General features: G+C 45.4%; 1 protein-coding gene across 4 annotated transcripts in view; it reads right to left on the reverse strand.

The window, feature by feature from the left end:
- The window catches only part of nup155 (nucleoporin 155), a 244979-nt gene that overhangs the window by 100980 nt on the left and 127444 nt on the right, over window positions 1-16555 (reverse strand). For 3 of the 4 annotated variants that reach the window (XM_072257446.1, XM_072257449.1, XM_072257448.1), the window contains 2 exons: window positions 14616-14701; window positions 9740-9802 (listed from right to left, as the gene is read on the reverse strand). In XM_072257446.1, the coding sequence (XP_072113547.1) occupies window positions 9740-9802; window positions 14616-14701 (149 nt within the window). The remainder of the gene's footprint in view (window positions 1-9739; window positions 9803-14615; window positions 14702-16555) is intronic. The other variant, XM_072257447.1, reaches the window with a different exon arrangement.

Raw genomic sequence — 16555 nt, forward strand, 5'->3', positions numbered from 1 at the left:
GACACTGGTGGTAGCAGGGTATTCTAACAACCTGAGGGAAGAAGCTGTTAGCCAGTCTGCCAGTCCTAGTCCTAATGCTTCTGAACCTGCTTCCTGATGGTAGTGGGTCAGACAGATTGTGGGATGGGTGGTAGGGATCCTCAACCATGCTGTGGGCTCTTTGTCTGCAATGCTTCTGGTAAATGTCACAAACAGGTTGGAGGGAGTCCCCAGTGATTATCTAGGCAATTTTTACTGTCCTCTGTAGGGTCTTGTGGTCCAATGCCTTGCAGCTTCTGTACTATACAATGATGTAGGCAGACAGGACATTCTTGAAGGTTCTCCTGTAGAAAGTTGTTAGAATGGGGGCGAGGAGCCTTGCATGCCTCAATCTCCTCAGATGCTGCTGTGCCTGCTTGCCTAGTGAGGTGGTGTTGTGGGTCCTGGTTAGATCGTCCATTATGTCCACGTCAAGGACATAATGTTCTTGCACCATTGGACAAGCCTGTCAACCTCTTCTCAGTATGCTGGCCAGCCACTGTAGCATCATCAGTGAACATGATGATGCGGTTTGAGTGGAATCTGGCAGTGCAGTCGTGAGTCAGCAGTGTGAACAGCAATGGACCGAGACACAAATCTGCGGGGCATCACTGCTTAGCGTGATGTTGCTGCCAACTCAGACTGACTGGGGTCATTCTGTCAAGAGTCCAAGACCCAGTTACAGAGAGGAGTGTTGAAACAGTTCAATCACCAGACTCTGATGGATGATAATGTTAACACGGCGCTGAAGTCGATGAAACAACAACATGGAGTACGAGGCATCATTTTCTAGGCGGGACATGACGGAGTGGAATGTCAAGGCTATAACACCCTCAGCGGACTGGTTTGAGCAGTAGGTGAACTGGAAAGGGTTCAATGTAGCTGGAAGATGGGATTTTATATGAACAAAAACCAACTGATTTCACAATTGTTGAAATTAGTGCCACTGGGCAGTAATCATTTAAGCCAGTCACCATTGCCATTGTGACACCGGAATAATGATGGCTACCTTAAAGCCGGCAGGAATAGTGGACTATTTCAGAGAGACGTTAAAGACGTATGTTAGGACCTGTTAGCTGCACAGTCCCTCAGCATCTGACCAGATAAGTTCTCTAGCCCTGCAGCTTTATGTTAGTTTACCCTGGCTAAGGTCCTCATCACCTTGCCTGCGGCCAGACAGGGCGCCTGTTCCTCAGGGAGAATGGGGCCTTTCCTCGATGTCACATCATTCAACTGAAATCCTGCATAGAAAGCATTCAGCCGATCTGGAAGGCAGCCATCACTGACATTGATACACAGGGTGGACTCGTATTCTGTTACGGTTTTTATACCTTGCCATATACACTGTGTATCCCTGGTGTCATAAAGGTATCTTTGGATTTTCTGGGCAAACTCATTTTTGCCTTCCTGATAGCATGGGAAAGTTCGGCTCTTGCTGACTTTAGAGTCACCCTGCCCCCAATCTCATGGCAGCATCTCAGTTCAAAACAGTGCACAAACCTCTGCAGTCAGCCATGATTTCTGGTTTGCCCTGACAGCATAGTGTTTAATCACAAAAATGAACTCACTACACTCTCCTATGTGGCCAGTCACCAATCCCACAAATACATCAATGTTGATGTGATGGTAGTATGTAGCCACCTCCCTGAATATCCTCCAGTCCATGCTTTTGAAGCAGTCCTGCAGCACTGACATGGCACCTTCGTGCCAGATCCTGATCTCCCTGTGAACTGGTTTGACTTGTTTAAACGAGGGAGGGGGTGAGGTGGGTGGAGCCTTGCAGGCTCCATGAATATTGGTATAAATCAGGTCTAGTTTGTTCTCTCCTCAGGTTGCAAAACTTCCATGCTCGGAGAACTTTGGTGAAACTGTTGTCAAGCTGGCATCATTGAGGTCACCATTGGGTTGAATAGCTTTGAGGTTGCAGATCGCACCCTAGAGTTCCTGCAGCCGCAATAATCACAACAGCTGTGAACTCCCTCAGTAAATAGAAGGACCTGCACTTAATGAGTAGTCACAGTCATAGTCATACTTTACTGATCCCGGGGGAAATTAGTTATCGTTACAGTTGCACCATACATAATTAAATAGTAATAAAACCATAAATAGTTAAATAGTTTTACTTCGATATTTACCAAAGAAAAGAACATGGAGGACCAAGAAATCAGCACAGAGCGCATAAATACGTTATGGCGTTTAGAGGTCAAGGAGGAAGGGTGTTGGGTCTCTTAATGAGAATAAAGGTGGATGTCCCCAGGGCCTGGTGGGATTTTCTCCAGGTTATTGAAACGAGATTGCTGGGGCCTTGACCAATATCTTCGTGCCCTCTCTAGGTACAGGTTAGATCCTGGAGGAGTGGTGAGTGGCTATTTTGGTACTTCAATTTAAGAAGGAAACTAAGGGATATTCTGAAAACTAGATGTAATGCTCTGGTTCATTTTTTTTTACTGTTATGCTATTCTGTGCAAGCTGCTTGCTTGGGTTACTGTTAAAGATAAGAGATAGGTGAATTGTGTGCCATCCAGTTAAATTGGCCGGATTAAGGGGATGTTTCTCTGGTGAGGGTGACTAAGGAGTTTTCTTTGACAGGAGATGAACAGAGAAGACATCAGAGAGGTCGCAAGATTCGATCTGGAGCGGGGCCGTGATTCGACAAAGCCCGGGATGAGATCGAAGGAGGATCGGCGACGGGGAAACAGTGAGCTTTAACTTGTGCTTATTAGACTGTTTCATTAAAGTGGGCCCTTTTTTTTTGTCCTTTCTTTACTAGCTCTTTACTCAAATTAAGAATTATAAAGTTAAATCTTTCAATTGTATGCGGTGTACTGTCTGCTTGTTCACAGAAACATGGTAAAACTACAGCACAAAACAGGCCCTTCGGCCCACAATGCTGTGCTGAACATGTATTTTCTTTAGAAATTACTGAGGGTTACCCATAGCACTCTAATTTTCTAAGCTCCATGTACCTATCCAAGAGTCTCTTAAAAGACACTATCGTATCCGCCTCCACCACCGTCGCCAGCAGCCCATTCCACGCACTCACCACTTTCTGCCTAAAAAAAATTACCCCTGACATCTCCTCTGTACCTACTTCGAAGCACCTTAAAACTATGCCCTCTTGTGCTAGCCATTTCAGCCCTAGGAAAAAGTCTCTGACTATCCACACAATGAATGCCTCTCATCATCTTATACACCTCTATCAGGTCACCATTCATCCTCCATCATTCCAAGGAAAAAGGCAGAATTCACTCAACCTATTCTCATAAGGCATGCTCCCCAATCCAGGCAACATCCTTGTAAGTCTCCTCTGCACCCTTCCTAGAGTTTCCACATCCTTCCTGTAGTGAAGTGACCAGAACTGAGCACAGTACTCCAAGTGGGGTCTGATCAGGATCCTATATAGTTTAACATTACTCTCGGCTCTTGAACTCAATCCAACAGTTGATGAAGGCCAATGAATCGTATGCCTTCTTCACTACACAGTCAACCTGCGCAGCAGCTTTGAGTGTCCTGTGGACATGGACCCCAAGATCCCTTTGATCCTCCCAACTGCCAAGAGTCTTACCCATTAATACTACATTCTGCCATCACATTTGACCTACCAAAATGAACCACCTCACGCTAATCTAGGCTGAACTCCATCTGCCACGTCTTAGCCCAGTTTTGCATCCTATCAATGTCCCATGTAACCTCTGACAGCCCTTCACACTACTCACAACACCCCCAACCTTTGTGTCATCAGCAAATTTACTAACCCATCCCTCCACTTCTTCATCCAGATCATTTATAAAAATCATGGAGAAGGGTCCCAGAACAGATCCCTGAGGCACACCACTGGTCACCAAGCTCCATGCAGAATATGACCCATCTACAACCACACTTTACCTTCTGTGGGCAAGCCAGTTCTGGATCCACAAAGCAAGGTCCCCATGGATCCCATGCCTCCTTACTTTCTCAATAAGCCATGCAGGGGGTACCTTATCAAATGCCAGGCTGAAATCCATATACACTACATCTACTGCTCTACCTTTATCAATGTGTTCAGTCACATCCTCAAAAAATTCATTCAAGCTTGTAAGGCACGACCTGCCTTTGACAAAGACATGCTGACTATTCCTAATCAGATTATGCCTTTCCAAATGTCCAGGAATCCTGCCTTTCAGGATCTTCTCCATCAACTTACCAACCACTGAAGTAAGACTCATTGGTCTATAATTTCCTGGGTTATATCTACTCCCAAACTTGAATAAGGGAACAACATCTGCAACCCTCAAATCCTCCAGAACTTCTCCCATCCCCACTGATGATGCAAAGGTCATTACCAGAGGCTCAGCAATCTCTTCCCTTGCCTCCCATTGTAGCCTGGGGTATATCTCGTCTAGTCCCAGTGACTTATCCAACTTGATGCTTTCCAAAAGCTCCAGCACATCCTCTTTCTTAATGTCTATATGCTCAAGCTTTTCAGTCCACTGTAAGTCATCCCTACAATCGCCAAGGTCCTTTCCCATAGCGAATATTGAAGCAAATTATTCATTAAGTATCTCTGCTATCTCCTCTGGTTCCATACACACTTTTCCACTGTCACAATTGATTGGCCCTATTCTCTCACGTCTTATCCACTTGCTATTCACATACTTGTATGCCTTGGGGTTTCCCTTAATCCTGCTTGCCAAGGCCTCCTCATGGCACCTTCTGCTTCTCCTAATTTCATTCTTAAGTTCCTTCATGCTAGCCTTATAATTTCCTAGATCTCTATCATTACCTAGTTTTTTGAACCTTTTGTAAAGCTTTTCTTCTTGACTAGATTTTCTACGGCCTTTGTACACTACGATTCCTGTACTCTACCATCCTTTCCCTGTCTCATTAGAATGTACCTGGGGTGTATGGGATGTCAGGGAGGGGTAGCACCTCTGGTGGGGGAACACGTCACGTCCTTTTCAAGGCGGTTTGTCCATCTTTGGTCCCCACCTGGCACTCAGCTCTCACCTGTGGCTCCCTGTAGCTGTTTGCATGCGACAGGGACCACACCCCGGGCAATGGCTTCGACAAGCTGGCTAAACCAGGTGAGGGTAGCCGACAGGTCTCAAACCCTTGGTGAGATAGGGAGTCATCTATCCCAGCATGTGAAGACAGGCTCCGGTGGACTGAGGGGAAGAGACCAATGGAAGGTCCAACGGTCAAGAAGGCAGTCTCTGCAAGTGTCGTGGAACGCGTAGAGCACGACTAGACACAGAAGACGTCCTGGTCATCCACTGTGCCTAGTCCCATCTCCAGCCATCTCGACTCTTGTCTTGCCACTGGATCCAGATGGGAATTGGGAAGGGAGAGTGAGGCTGACGCTGCGCAACTCTCCCTCACTTAAATCCAAATCAAGCGCTAGTCTCGACACCATCATGGTGTCGAGGTCTTCATTGATGACGATGGATGAACACATAAGAATGTACCTATGCAGACACCCTGCCTGATAGCTTCATATTTCCCCGTACTCCAATTAAACACTTTCCTGACTTGTCTGTTCCTATCCCTCTCCAATGCTATGGTAAAGGAGACAGAATTGTGACCACTATCTCAAAATGTTCTCCCACTGAGAGACCCGACATCTGACCAGGTTCATATTCCAATACCAGATCAGTACAGCCTCTCCTCTTGTAGGCTTACCTACATATTGTGTCAGGAAACCTTCCTGAATACACCTAACAAACTCCACCCCATCTAAACCCCTGCTCTAGGAAGATATCAATGAATATTTGGGAAATTAAAATCTCCCACCACGACAACCCTGTTATTATTGCACTGTTCCAGAATCTGTCTCCCTATCTGCTCTTCGATGTCCCTCGATCTATAAAAAGCACTCAGTAGAGTTACTGACCCTTTCCTGTTCCTAACTGCCAACCACAGAGACTCAATGGACAATCCCTCCATGACTTACTCATTTTCTAAAGCCGTGACACTGTCTCTGATCAGCAGTGTCATGCCCCCACCTCTTTTGCATCCCTCCCTGTTCCTTTTTGAAATATATAAAGCCTGGCACTCTATGTAACCATTCTTGCCCCTGAGCCTTCCAAGTTTCTGTAATGACTGCAATATCATAGCTCCAAGTACTGATCTACGCTCTATTCACAATACTCCTCGCATTAAAATAGACACATCTCAAACCATCGGTCTGAGCATGTACCTTCTCTATCACCTGTCTATTCTCCTTCTCACACTGCCTACAAGCTTCTCTATTTGTGAGCCAACCGCCCCTTCTTCCATCTCTTTAGTTCAGTTCCCACCCCCCCAGCAATTCTAGTGTAAATGCTCCCCAATAGCCTTCGCAAACTTCCCTGCCATGATATTGACCCCCTTCAGAATCAAGTGCAACTCATCCTTATTATAGAGATCACACCTGTCCCAAGAGGTCCCAAAGATCCAGAAATCTGAATCCCTCCACCCCCCCGCTCCAATCCCTCAGCCACGCATTTATCTTCGAACTCATTCTATTCCTATACTCGCTGTCGCATAACACATGCAGCAATCCGGAGATTACTCCTTTGAGGCCCTGCTTCTCAGCTTCTTTCTTAACTCCTGTAGCCTGTTTTCAAGACCTCCTCCTTTTCCTTACCTATGTCGTTGGTACCAATATGCACCATGACCTCTGGCTGTTCACATTCCCACTTCAGAATATAGTGGACGCGATTTTGTGGTACTTATTTGAAACAGGGTAACGAATCATGCAGTATCAACAGAAACAGGGGTTTTGGGGTGGGCTTGTGCCTCAATCTTACATGTTTGGTGGAGCCAGAGATTGCCTTCCCTAGACTTACGCAGCTGGTGAATCTGGTGAATAAGTTGATGACATGCGAGCTGCATTGCCTCTGTTGTAATGAGGTCTAGGCCTCAAGCTGCGGGCAACACACATCAAAGTTGCTGGTGAACGCAGCAGGCCAGGCAGCATCTCTTGGAAGAGGTACAGTCGACATTTCAGACCGAGACCCTTCGTCAGGACTAACTGAAGGAAGAGCTAGTAAGAGATTTGAAAGTGGGAGGGAGAGGGGAGATCCAAAATGATAGGAGAAGACAGGAGGGGGAGGGATAGAGCCAAGAGCTGGACAGTTGATTGGCAAAAGGGATATGAGGATCATGGGACAGGAGGCCCAGGGAGAAGGAAAAGGGGGAGGGGGGGGGAACCCAGAGGATGGGCAAGGGGTATAGTCAGAGGGACAGAGGGTGAAAAAGGAGAGAGAGAGAAAGAATGTGTGTATATAAATAAATAACGGATGGGGTACAAGGGGGAGGTGGGGCATTAGCAGAAGTTAGAGAAGTCAATATTCATGCCATCAGGTTGGAGACTACCCAGACGGAATATAAAGTGTTATTCCTCCAACCTCCAACTCTTCTCCTCAAGCTGCGGGCTTGCCTACTGCTGCAGACCAGAGTAGCATCTGAGCTCAGTTGACGGCTGGCCTCCACGTCAGTGCTGCCCCCCAGTGTTTGATCGATGGAAAGACAGGGTAGATTGTGTGCGTCTGCATGCTGCCCGGAGACTGTACCATAAATTTGTGGGACAGGATTTTGGACTATATATGTATGTTTTTTGAGTGATTATGTTTCTTCTTGCTCACTATTTTGAATGCTCTGTGAATGTTTTGCACCTTGGCTCCAGAGGAACACTGTTTCGTTCAGCTGTACCCATGCATGGTTTAATGATAATTAAACTTGATCTTATTTAATTTGATAAAAGAGGCTTCTGAGAGACATTTAGATAGGCATATGAATATCAGGAAGGTGGAGAGATAGGGACAGGGATCAGTTTTTATTTAATTTACTATTTAGTTGGTTTGGCACAAAAGGCTTTACTGTACTGTGCTGTACTGCTTTATGTTCATGCCACCATTAAAAGCTCTATTTGCAGTGAGCAGTGGGGCTTCGCTACCGAGGCATTCCTACACCATTTCTTACTGATTCACAAGGTAAACTTATTATCAAAGTACAGAAACATACGTCACTATATGCAATCCTGAGATTCATTTTCTTGCAGGTATACACAATAAATCCAGTAACCATAATAGGATCAATGAAAGACAACACCAACATGGCAGATAACCAAGGTGCAACGAACATCAAACTGTGCAAATACAAAAAGAAAAAAAAAGAAATAATAATAATAAATAAGCAATAAATAGCAAAAACATGAGGTGAAGAGTCCATAGGTTGTGGGAACATTTCAGAGATGCAGCAAGTGAAGTTGAATGAAGTTGCCCCCTTTGGTTCAAGAGCCTGATGGCTGAGGGGTGATAACTGTCCTGAACCTGATAGTACGAGTCATGAGGTTCCTGTACCTTCTTCCTAATGGTAGCAACAAGAGGAGACCATGACCTGGGCGGTGGGGCTCCCTGACAACGGATGATGCCTCCTTGCGACAACGATTGTGTACATGTGCTCAATGGTGGGGAGGGCTTTACCTGTGATGGACTGGACAGTATCCACTAGTTTTTGCAAGATTTTTCCATTCATGGGCATTTATGTTTCCATACCAGGCTGTAATGCACCTAGTCAACATACCCTTCACCACGCATCTATAAGGGTTTGCCTAAGTTTTAGATGTCATGCCACATCTTTGCAAACTATGCTTTCTTCGTAATTGCACTTATGTGTTAGACCCAGGATAGATCTTCTGAAATAATAACACTGAGGAATTGGGAGTTGCTGACTCTCTCCACCACTGATTCCCTGCGAGGACTGTCTCATGGACCTCTGACTTCCTCCTCATGAAGTCAGTAATCAGCTCCTGGGTCCTGCAAACATTGAGTTAGAAGTTGTTGAGGCAACACTCAACCAGGTTTGCAATCTCCCTCCTAAATGCTGATTTGTCACCACCTTTAATTTGGCTTCTGGCAGCTACATCATTAGCAAATTTAAGTATGGCATTGGAGTTGTGCTTAGCCACACAATGTAAAGTGAGCAAAGCAGAAGGATAAGCACACAACCCTGTGCTGATGGAGTCTGTGGATGCAAACACACAGGTATCCTCCAAGGATCGCAGCATTTCTGTCCACCCGAAAGACTTCTAGCAGGATTGACAAGTCCAGAATGGTCTTGAAGCCACATTTCTGTCAGGACAAGTGTGCAACAGTCCCTCATCTCCCACTGGTTCAGGTGAAGACTCCGGTAATCCAAATTATTTTCCAAAGATCGAACGCAAGCAAGTAGAATCGACAGGTATGAAGGCCTGCAGGAATCCACTTTAAGTCTCACTTTAATGCTGTTGCACTTACTGCGTTTCTACATTCAAGCACACTGATTCCAATAGCAACTTCCTGGAGTAGATGTTGTAGACCATGGAGCGAAAGCCCATGTTAGTGTGCAACTGCACAGCACCTTCGCTGTTCCACTTGCTCGTGAGGTTAAAGTTGCAGATTTTAAAATTCTTAATATTCAGCAGTGTTCCATTAGAAAAGAGGAACAGGACAAGCAAATTTTACCATTGTTTAGAGCCAAAGTGGCCACTGCGTCTAGGCATACCGCCATCTTGTAGACTTCTTGTGGAAGTCTAGGCAAGGAGATTTAGGTGGGGGGAGGGAATAGCAGTGGAAGAGGGAGGGGAAGGGTCTGTGGAGGTAGTGAAAGAAGAGGAAAGGATGGAGAAGGGAGGGGTGAATGGCAGAGGTGGGAATAGGGAAGAGGTAAGAGATGCAATAAATCAGTGCTTGACTGAGAAGGCCAACTTTAACCAATGTACCTGAAGCTGGAATGGCTGAGAGACTGGGACTGGGGAATGGACTGCCAGGAGACACAGTGGAACCTGGTGAGGGAGAGAGACATGGACCCAGTGAGGGAGACTTCACCCACGGCATTTTTACAACCAATAGCTAAATATCAACAGAAAATCAAAACAAAAAGACCAGCAAATGCTGAAAATCAGAAATAAAATCATGGGTTAACTACATGGATACTTTTCACAATACAACTTTTAACAGGCTTGTGCTAAGGGGAAAATGGTTTAGATGGAATCTGGGGAAGAAATTTTTCACCCAAATGTTTGGAACCTAGAATGCAGTGTCTGGGATGATAGAGGCAGGTACATAGAACAGCTGTAGTAGTGCAATCACTCGAGATGAGTCTGGCCTTCTCCTATGAAGTTGTCTATTGGTGGGTCCTCAGGTTAGGTCCACTCTGGCTGTAGAGACCAATACTCAATCCACATACTCCAGTACAGCACAGTACAGAACCTTCAAGGCCATGGTTTTGTGCCAGTCTATATAACCCTATTCTATGATCAATGTAACCCTTCCTTCCGACACAACCTTCCAATTTTCCTATATCCACTTGCCTTTCTAAGAGTCACTTAAAAGTCCCTGTTTTATCAGCCTCAACCAGTACCCAGGTAGTGCTTTCCAAGTAACCAACACCTTTTTTTTTTCTAAAAAAAGAAATCCCTTTGACATCTCTCAGAAACTTTTCTCCACTCACCCTAAACAGATGTTCTCTGGTATTGGCCACTTAATGCCCTGTGAAAAAGGTGATGGTTGTCCACACTATCCATGTCTCTAAAAAATCTTATATACCTTACAGGTAGCCTCATATCCTCCTTCGCTCCAAAGATAAAAGCCCTATCTTGCTCAACCCTACCTCGTGAGATGTGCTCTCTAATCCAGGCAGGATCCTGATAAATCTCTTCTGTACCTTCTCTAACACTTATACATCCTTCCCATAATGAGGCAACCAGAAGTGAACATAATCCCCAAGTGTGGTCTGAGCAGAGTTTTATAGAGCTATAACATTACCTTGTGGCTCTTGAACTCAATCCCCCGACTATTAATGGCCAGCACACTATATGCCTTCTTAACCACTAACCATAACAGATCTATGATCTCTCAGAACATTCAAGTATAGTAGACTATGAAGGTATATAGACTATGAGGTATAGAAGTCTAATTAAAGGTGCATTTGTCCATTTTGTAAGTCTCTCCCATGATCAAACTCACTTCTGGATACTGCAGGACTATCCCATCTGCGAGTTGCTCGAAAGCGATGGAGCTGGACTTATTGGGTACCATTGTTCTGTTGTTGCATACTGTTGCACTGAGATGGTGCGTGATCTGACAAACCGAGCAAGCGATTGTCCTGGACGTTTTTCTTCTGATCATAAGACCCTGTTGGACATTGGTAACGTACTGTTCATTGGTAACGCAAGCCCAGTTCTCTAGTTCATTGACAATACCGATGGCAGGGGACCTGTGTTGCCTAGTTTGACGCAAAGACTAGGTTGAAGCCATGATTTCGTCTGTTACAGTCACCAAAGAGGAGATTCAAGGCGGTGTGAGAGAAGCCTCGCTGGGCGCACTGGATTGTGTGCTTAGGTTGGGGGCTGGTGATGGTGTTGCCCTCTGGTGTTCACTCAGTGGAAAAACAAGCTGGACAATCTACCGCCATGTTACTCAGGGACTTTGGCTATATTATTTGTTTCTTTGTAACTATGTTTTTCCAAAATTGTAGACATATGAGCAATATGTGCTGTGTTCTGTTGGTAATCTGTTTTGCACCTTGGCCCTGGAGCAATGCTGTTTCATTTGGCTATATTCATGCATGATTAAATGATAATTAAACTTGAACTTGAACTTCATGAAGCAAGTACTGGTAAACAGAATTAGCATGGATGGTACTTGATGGTTGACATGATGAGCCAAGGGGCCTGTATGCATACTGAATCACTCCAAGGCAGTGGGTGCATGGGAACAGCATTCTTTGAAATGAAATTCCAAGGAAAAGGGAGGAGGTCCTGAAAACAGACTATAAGGAGCTAGGAAGCAAGCTGAAAAGCAGGATGTAAAGGTAGTAATCTTGGGATTACTGCCTATGCCATGTCACAATGAGTATAGGAATAGAGTGAGGTGGAGGATAAATGCATGGCTGAGGGATTGGAGCGGGGAGGCACTAGGAATAGGGGAATAGGGTTCCCCTGGTCCTCACCAACCACCCCACCAGCCTCCAGGTCCAACATATTATTCTCCGTAACTTCCGCCACCTCCAACGGGATCCCACCACTAAGCACATCTTCCCCTCCGCCCCCCCCCTCGCTTTCCGCAGGGATTGCTCCCTACACGACTCCCTTGTCCATTCGTCCACCCCATCCCTCCCCACTGATCTCACTCCTGGCACTTATCCTTGTAATCCAGGGGTCCCCACCCTTTTTTGCACTGCAGACCGGTTTAATATTGACAATATTCTTGTGGACCGGCCGACCCCGGGGGGGGGGGGGGGGGTAGGGTTGCCACCGGACAAGAGTAGCAGTCAAATACGTTGGGTTTACCCCGAGAAAGACTACAATGACCATGAAGCTTTGCGCGGGCACCAGTGCGCATGCGTGACTTGTGCATGCATGTACGCGCCGATTTTTTCCTACAAATCGTTTTTAACGATTCTGTTCGGGGGGGGGTGAGGGGGGTATTAATCACAACCGGAATATAGGTGATAAGTGGCTAATACACTCAATTTCCTTTCTAAAAGGGTTTATCTAACAAATTTAATATTAAACACAGCGCATATTTTCCTCGCATGAATATAGTGATAAGTCAATTATCAAGGGAGGACAGGGGAGCTTGAAGTAAGTGATGAATGAACTTCCAGTAGAAGTGGCAGAAGCAGGTTCGATATTATCATTTAAAGAAAAATTGGATAGGTATATGGACAGGAAAGGAATGGAGGGTTACAGGCTGAGTGCAGATCGGTGGGACTAAGTGAGAGTAGCGTTCGGCACGGACTAGAAGTGCTGAGATTGCCTGTTTCTGTGCTGTAATTGTTATATGGTTATATAAGCAAGTCAATAGCATCATAACATTTTAAGTAATGTTTGGATATTAAACACACAGTGCATATTTTCCCCGTATGAACATATAAAATCATTGCAACACACCAATATCGCTGAATCAGTGGGAGCCCTGGGCTTATTTCCCTGCAACGAGACTGTCCTATCAAGGGGTGATGAGAGACAGCGATACTTGAAGGGGGTTCCTTATGTCCAGTCTAATCCGCAGTTTAGTTTTCGTTGCATTCATTCCAGAGATATGTTGGAAATGGAAGCAACTTTTTCAGTGCTTTCGTGGCTATCTTAGGATACTTAGCCTTGACTGTTATCCAGAATGCCGGCAGAGATGTTATGTCAAACATACTTTTCAGCCCACCGTCATTTGCAAGCTCGAGGAGTTGATTTCCTTCCCGCATTGACACAGATGACGCGTGGGTAATGACCTCACATGTGTTCAAGCTCAACAGTGGGCGTGACAGGGAATGAGGAAAGGTGCAGCTGACTTATAGCATTTCCCCACGGCCCGGCAACGCATGCTTTGCGGCCTGGTGGTTGGGGACCACTGTTGTAAGCGTAACAAGTGCTACACATGCCCTTACAATTCCTCCCTTACCACCATTCAGGGCCCCAAACAGTCCTTCCAGGTGAGGCGACACTCCACCTGTGAGTCGGCTGGGGTGATATACTACGTCCGGTGCTCCCGATGTGGCCTTCTATATATTGGCGAGACCCGACGCAGACTGGGAGATCGTTTTGCTGAACACCTACGCTCTGTCCGCCAGAGAAAGCAGGATCTCCCAGTGGCCACACATTTTAATTCCACATCCCATTCCCATTCTGGTATGTCTATCCACGGCCTCCTCTACTATAAAGATGAAGCCACACTCAGGTTGGAGGAACAACACCTTATATTCCATCTAGGTAGCCTCCAACCTGATGGCATGAACATTGACTTCTCTAACTTCCGCTAATGCCCCACCTCCCCCTCGTACCCCATCCGTTATTTATTTATATACACACATTCTTTCTCTCACTTTCCTTTTTCTCCCTCTGTCCCTCTGACTATACCACTTGCTCATCCTCTGGGTTCCCCCCCCCCCCCCTCTTCCTTCTCCCTGGGCCTCCTGTCCCATGATCCTCTCATGTCCCTTTTGCCAATCACCTGTCCAGCTCTTGGCTCCATCCCTCCCCCTCCTGTCTTCTCCTATCATTTTGGATCTCCCCTTCCCCCTCCCACTTTCAAATCTCTCAGTAGCTCTTCCTTCAGTTAGTCCTGACGAAGGGTCTCGGCCCGAAACGTCAACTGTACCTCTTCCCAGAGATGCTGCCTGGCCTGCTGTGTTCACCAGCAACTTTGATGTGCGTTGCTTGAATTTCCAGCATCTGCAGAATTCCTCGTGTTTAAATTATTGGACTTGCAGCATTCCACATTACCAATGTCCAACAGAGTCTTGCAATTACAAGAAAAGCGACTAAAATCAACACTCTCTGTTAGACTGCACACCGCCTTCTGCCTCTCTGATGTAGACAGCAGCACAATCCACATCAAATCCAGCTACTTCAGTTTCTCTGAGCAACTCACTGATGAGATAGCCCTGCAGTTCTTCATGTCCAGCACAAAATACAGTTAATAGGTACAATAACACCTTTGGTAGGCTTCGTAGAAGTCTCTGCATACGAGTGCACCACCACCTTATTGAAAGATTAACACTCTTCCGTCATTGAAAGAATTAAAATACTGATCCCAAGTTCTAGTTTACGAGATGAGCAACTGTTGAGTTGGCTTGGGAGGAAAGGAACAAATACTAACCTGGGTGTGGTGAGCTAAAGATAGGTCCCACGTTTATTGGCTGCTGAATGGCTGCTGGAAAACGCATCTGTGCTTCTCCACCGTATCTGAAAGAGAAGGGCATTTATTACAGCTACAGTTTCGTCTGTGGTAGTGCTGGCTTCCATCTCACTGTGCAGAATGATTTCACATCCACAAAGGAATAATCGAGTAACTGATAGAACCTACTTCAGCAAAGACATCAAGCCTCTACTCCACGTGATCACAACGTACAACCCGCTCAGTGCCAAATGAGCAAATAGAACTTCATTTTGCAAAACAAAACTAGTTGAAGTTGAGCTATAAAGAGGATACAAAGAGGTGAATTTAAGTAAAATTTAAATAAAATTTAAATTCTAAAGCCTTCTCATAAGACCACAAGATATAGGAGAAGTAGACCATTCAGTCCATCGAGTCTTCTCCACCAATCAATCATGGGCTGATCCAATCCTTCCAGTCATCCCCACTCCCCTGCCTTCTCCCCATCCCCTTTGATGCCCTGGCTAATCAAGAACCTATCTATCTCTGCCTTAAATACACCCAATGACTTGGCCTCCACAGCCACTCGTGGCAACAAACTCCATAGATTTACCACCCTCTGACTAAAGTAATTTCTCCACAACTCTGTTCTCAAAGGATGTCCTTCAATCCTGAAACCGTGCCCTCTTGTTCTGGACTCCCCTACCATGGGAAATAACTTTGCCATATCTAATCTGTTCAGGCCTTTTAACATTTGGAATGTTTCTATGAGATCCCCCCTCGTTCTCCTGAACTCCAGGGAATACAGCCCAAGAACCACCAGACGTTCCTCATGCAGTAACCCATTCATTCCTGGAATCATTCTTGTGAATCTTCTCTGAATCCTCTCCAATGTCAGTATATCCTTTCTAAAATAAGGAGCCCAAAACTGCACACAATACTCCAAGTGTTGTCTCATGAATGCCTTATAGAACCTCAACATCACATCTCTGCTCATATATTCTATACCTCTAAAAATGAATGCCAACATTGTTTTCACCTTCTTCACCGCCAACTCAACCTGGAGGTTAACCTTTAGGGTATCCTGCACAAGGACTCCCAAGTCATCTCAGCATCTCTGCATTTGGAATTCTCTCTCCATCTAAATAATAGTCTGCCTGTTTATTTCTTCCACCAAAGTGCATGACCATACACTTTCCAACATTGTATTTCATTTGCCACTTCTTTGTCCATTCCGCTAAACTATCTAGGTCTCTCTGCAGGCTCTCAGTTTCCTCAACACTACTCACTCCTCCACCTATCTTTGTATCATCAGCAAATTTAGCCACAAATTCATTAATCCCATAGTCCAAATCATTGACATACATACATCGTAAAAAGCAGCGGTCCCAACACCGAACCCTGTGGAATTCCACTGGTAACTGGCAGCCAGCCAGAATAATTGTGATGTACTGAGCTGAATCCATGATTTTTTGAAGGATTTTCTGCTCAAAAGGCATTGATGTTTCTACACCAGGCCATAATGCAGCACAGTTCCCGCCACACATCTATAGAAGTTTGACAAGGTTTTCAAAGCCATGCTGAACCTCCGCAGACTCCTGAGGAAAAGAGTCCTAATCCAGAAGATTAAGTTGTATGGTATGCACAGTTAAATGGTAAACTGGATCCAATAGTGACTTGGTCTTATGAAACAGTCTGAATGAAGGCCTGTAATCAGCGATGTTCCACAAGGACTAATGCTGGGTTCTCTGCTGATTTGGATGGAAATGTGGGAGATCCAATTGTACATAGTGAGATACACAAGAAGACATAAACCAAATGGAAATTTGGATGGAGAAATAATAGACAGAGTTTAAACTATGGAAGGGTAGAAATTATGCATTTTAGGAGGTTCAGTGCAAAGGGAAAGACAGTAAATGGCAGGATCCTGAGGAGCACAGATG

Source organism: Mobula birostris, chromosome 5 (assembly GCF_030028105.1).
Source record: "Mobula birostris isolate sMobBir1 chromosome 5, sMobBir1.hap1, whole genome shotgun sequence".
NCBI classification, from domain to species: Eukaryota; Metazoa; Chordata; class Chondrichthyes; order Myliobatiformes; family Myliobatidae; genus Mobula; species Mobula birostris.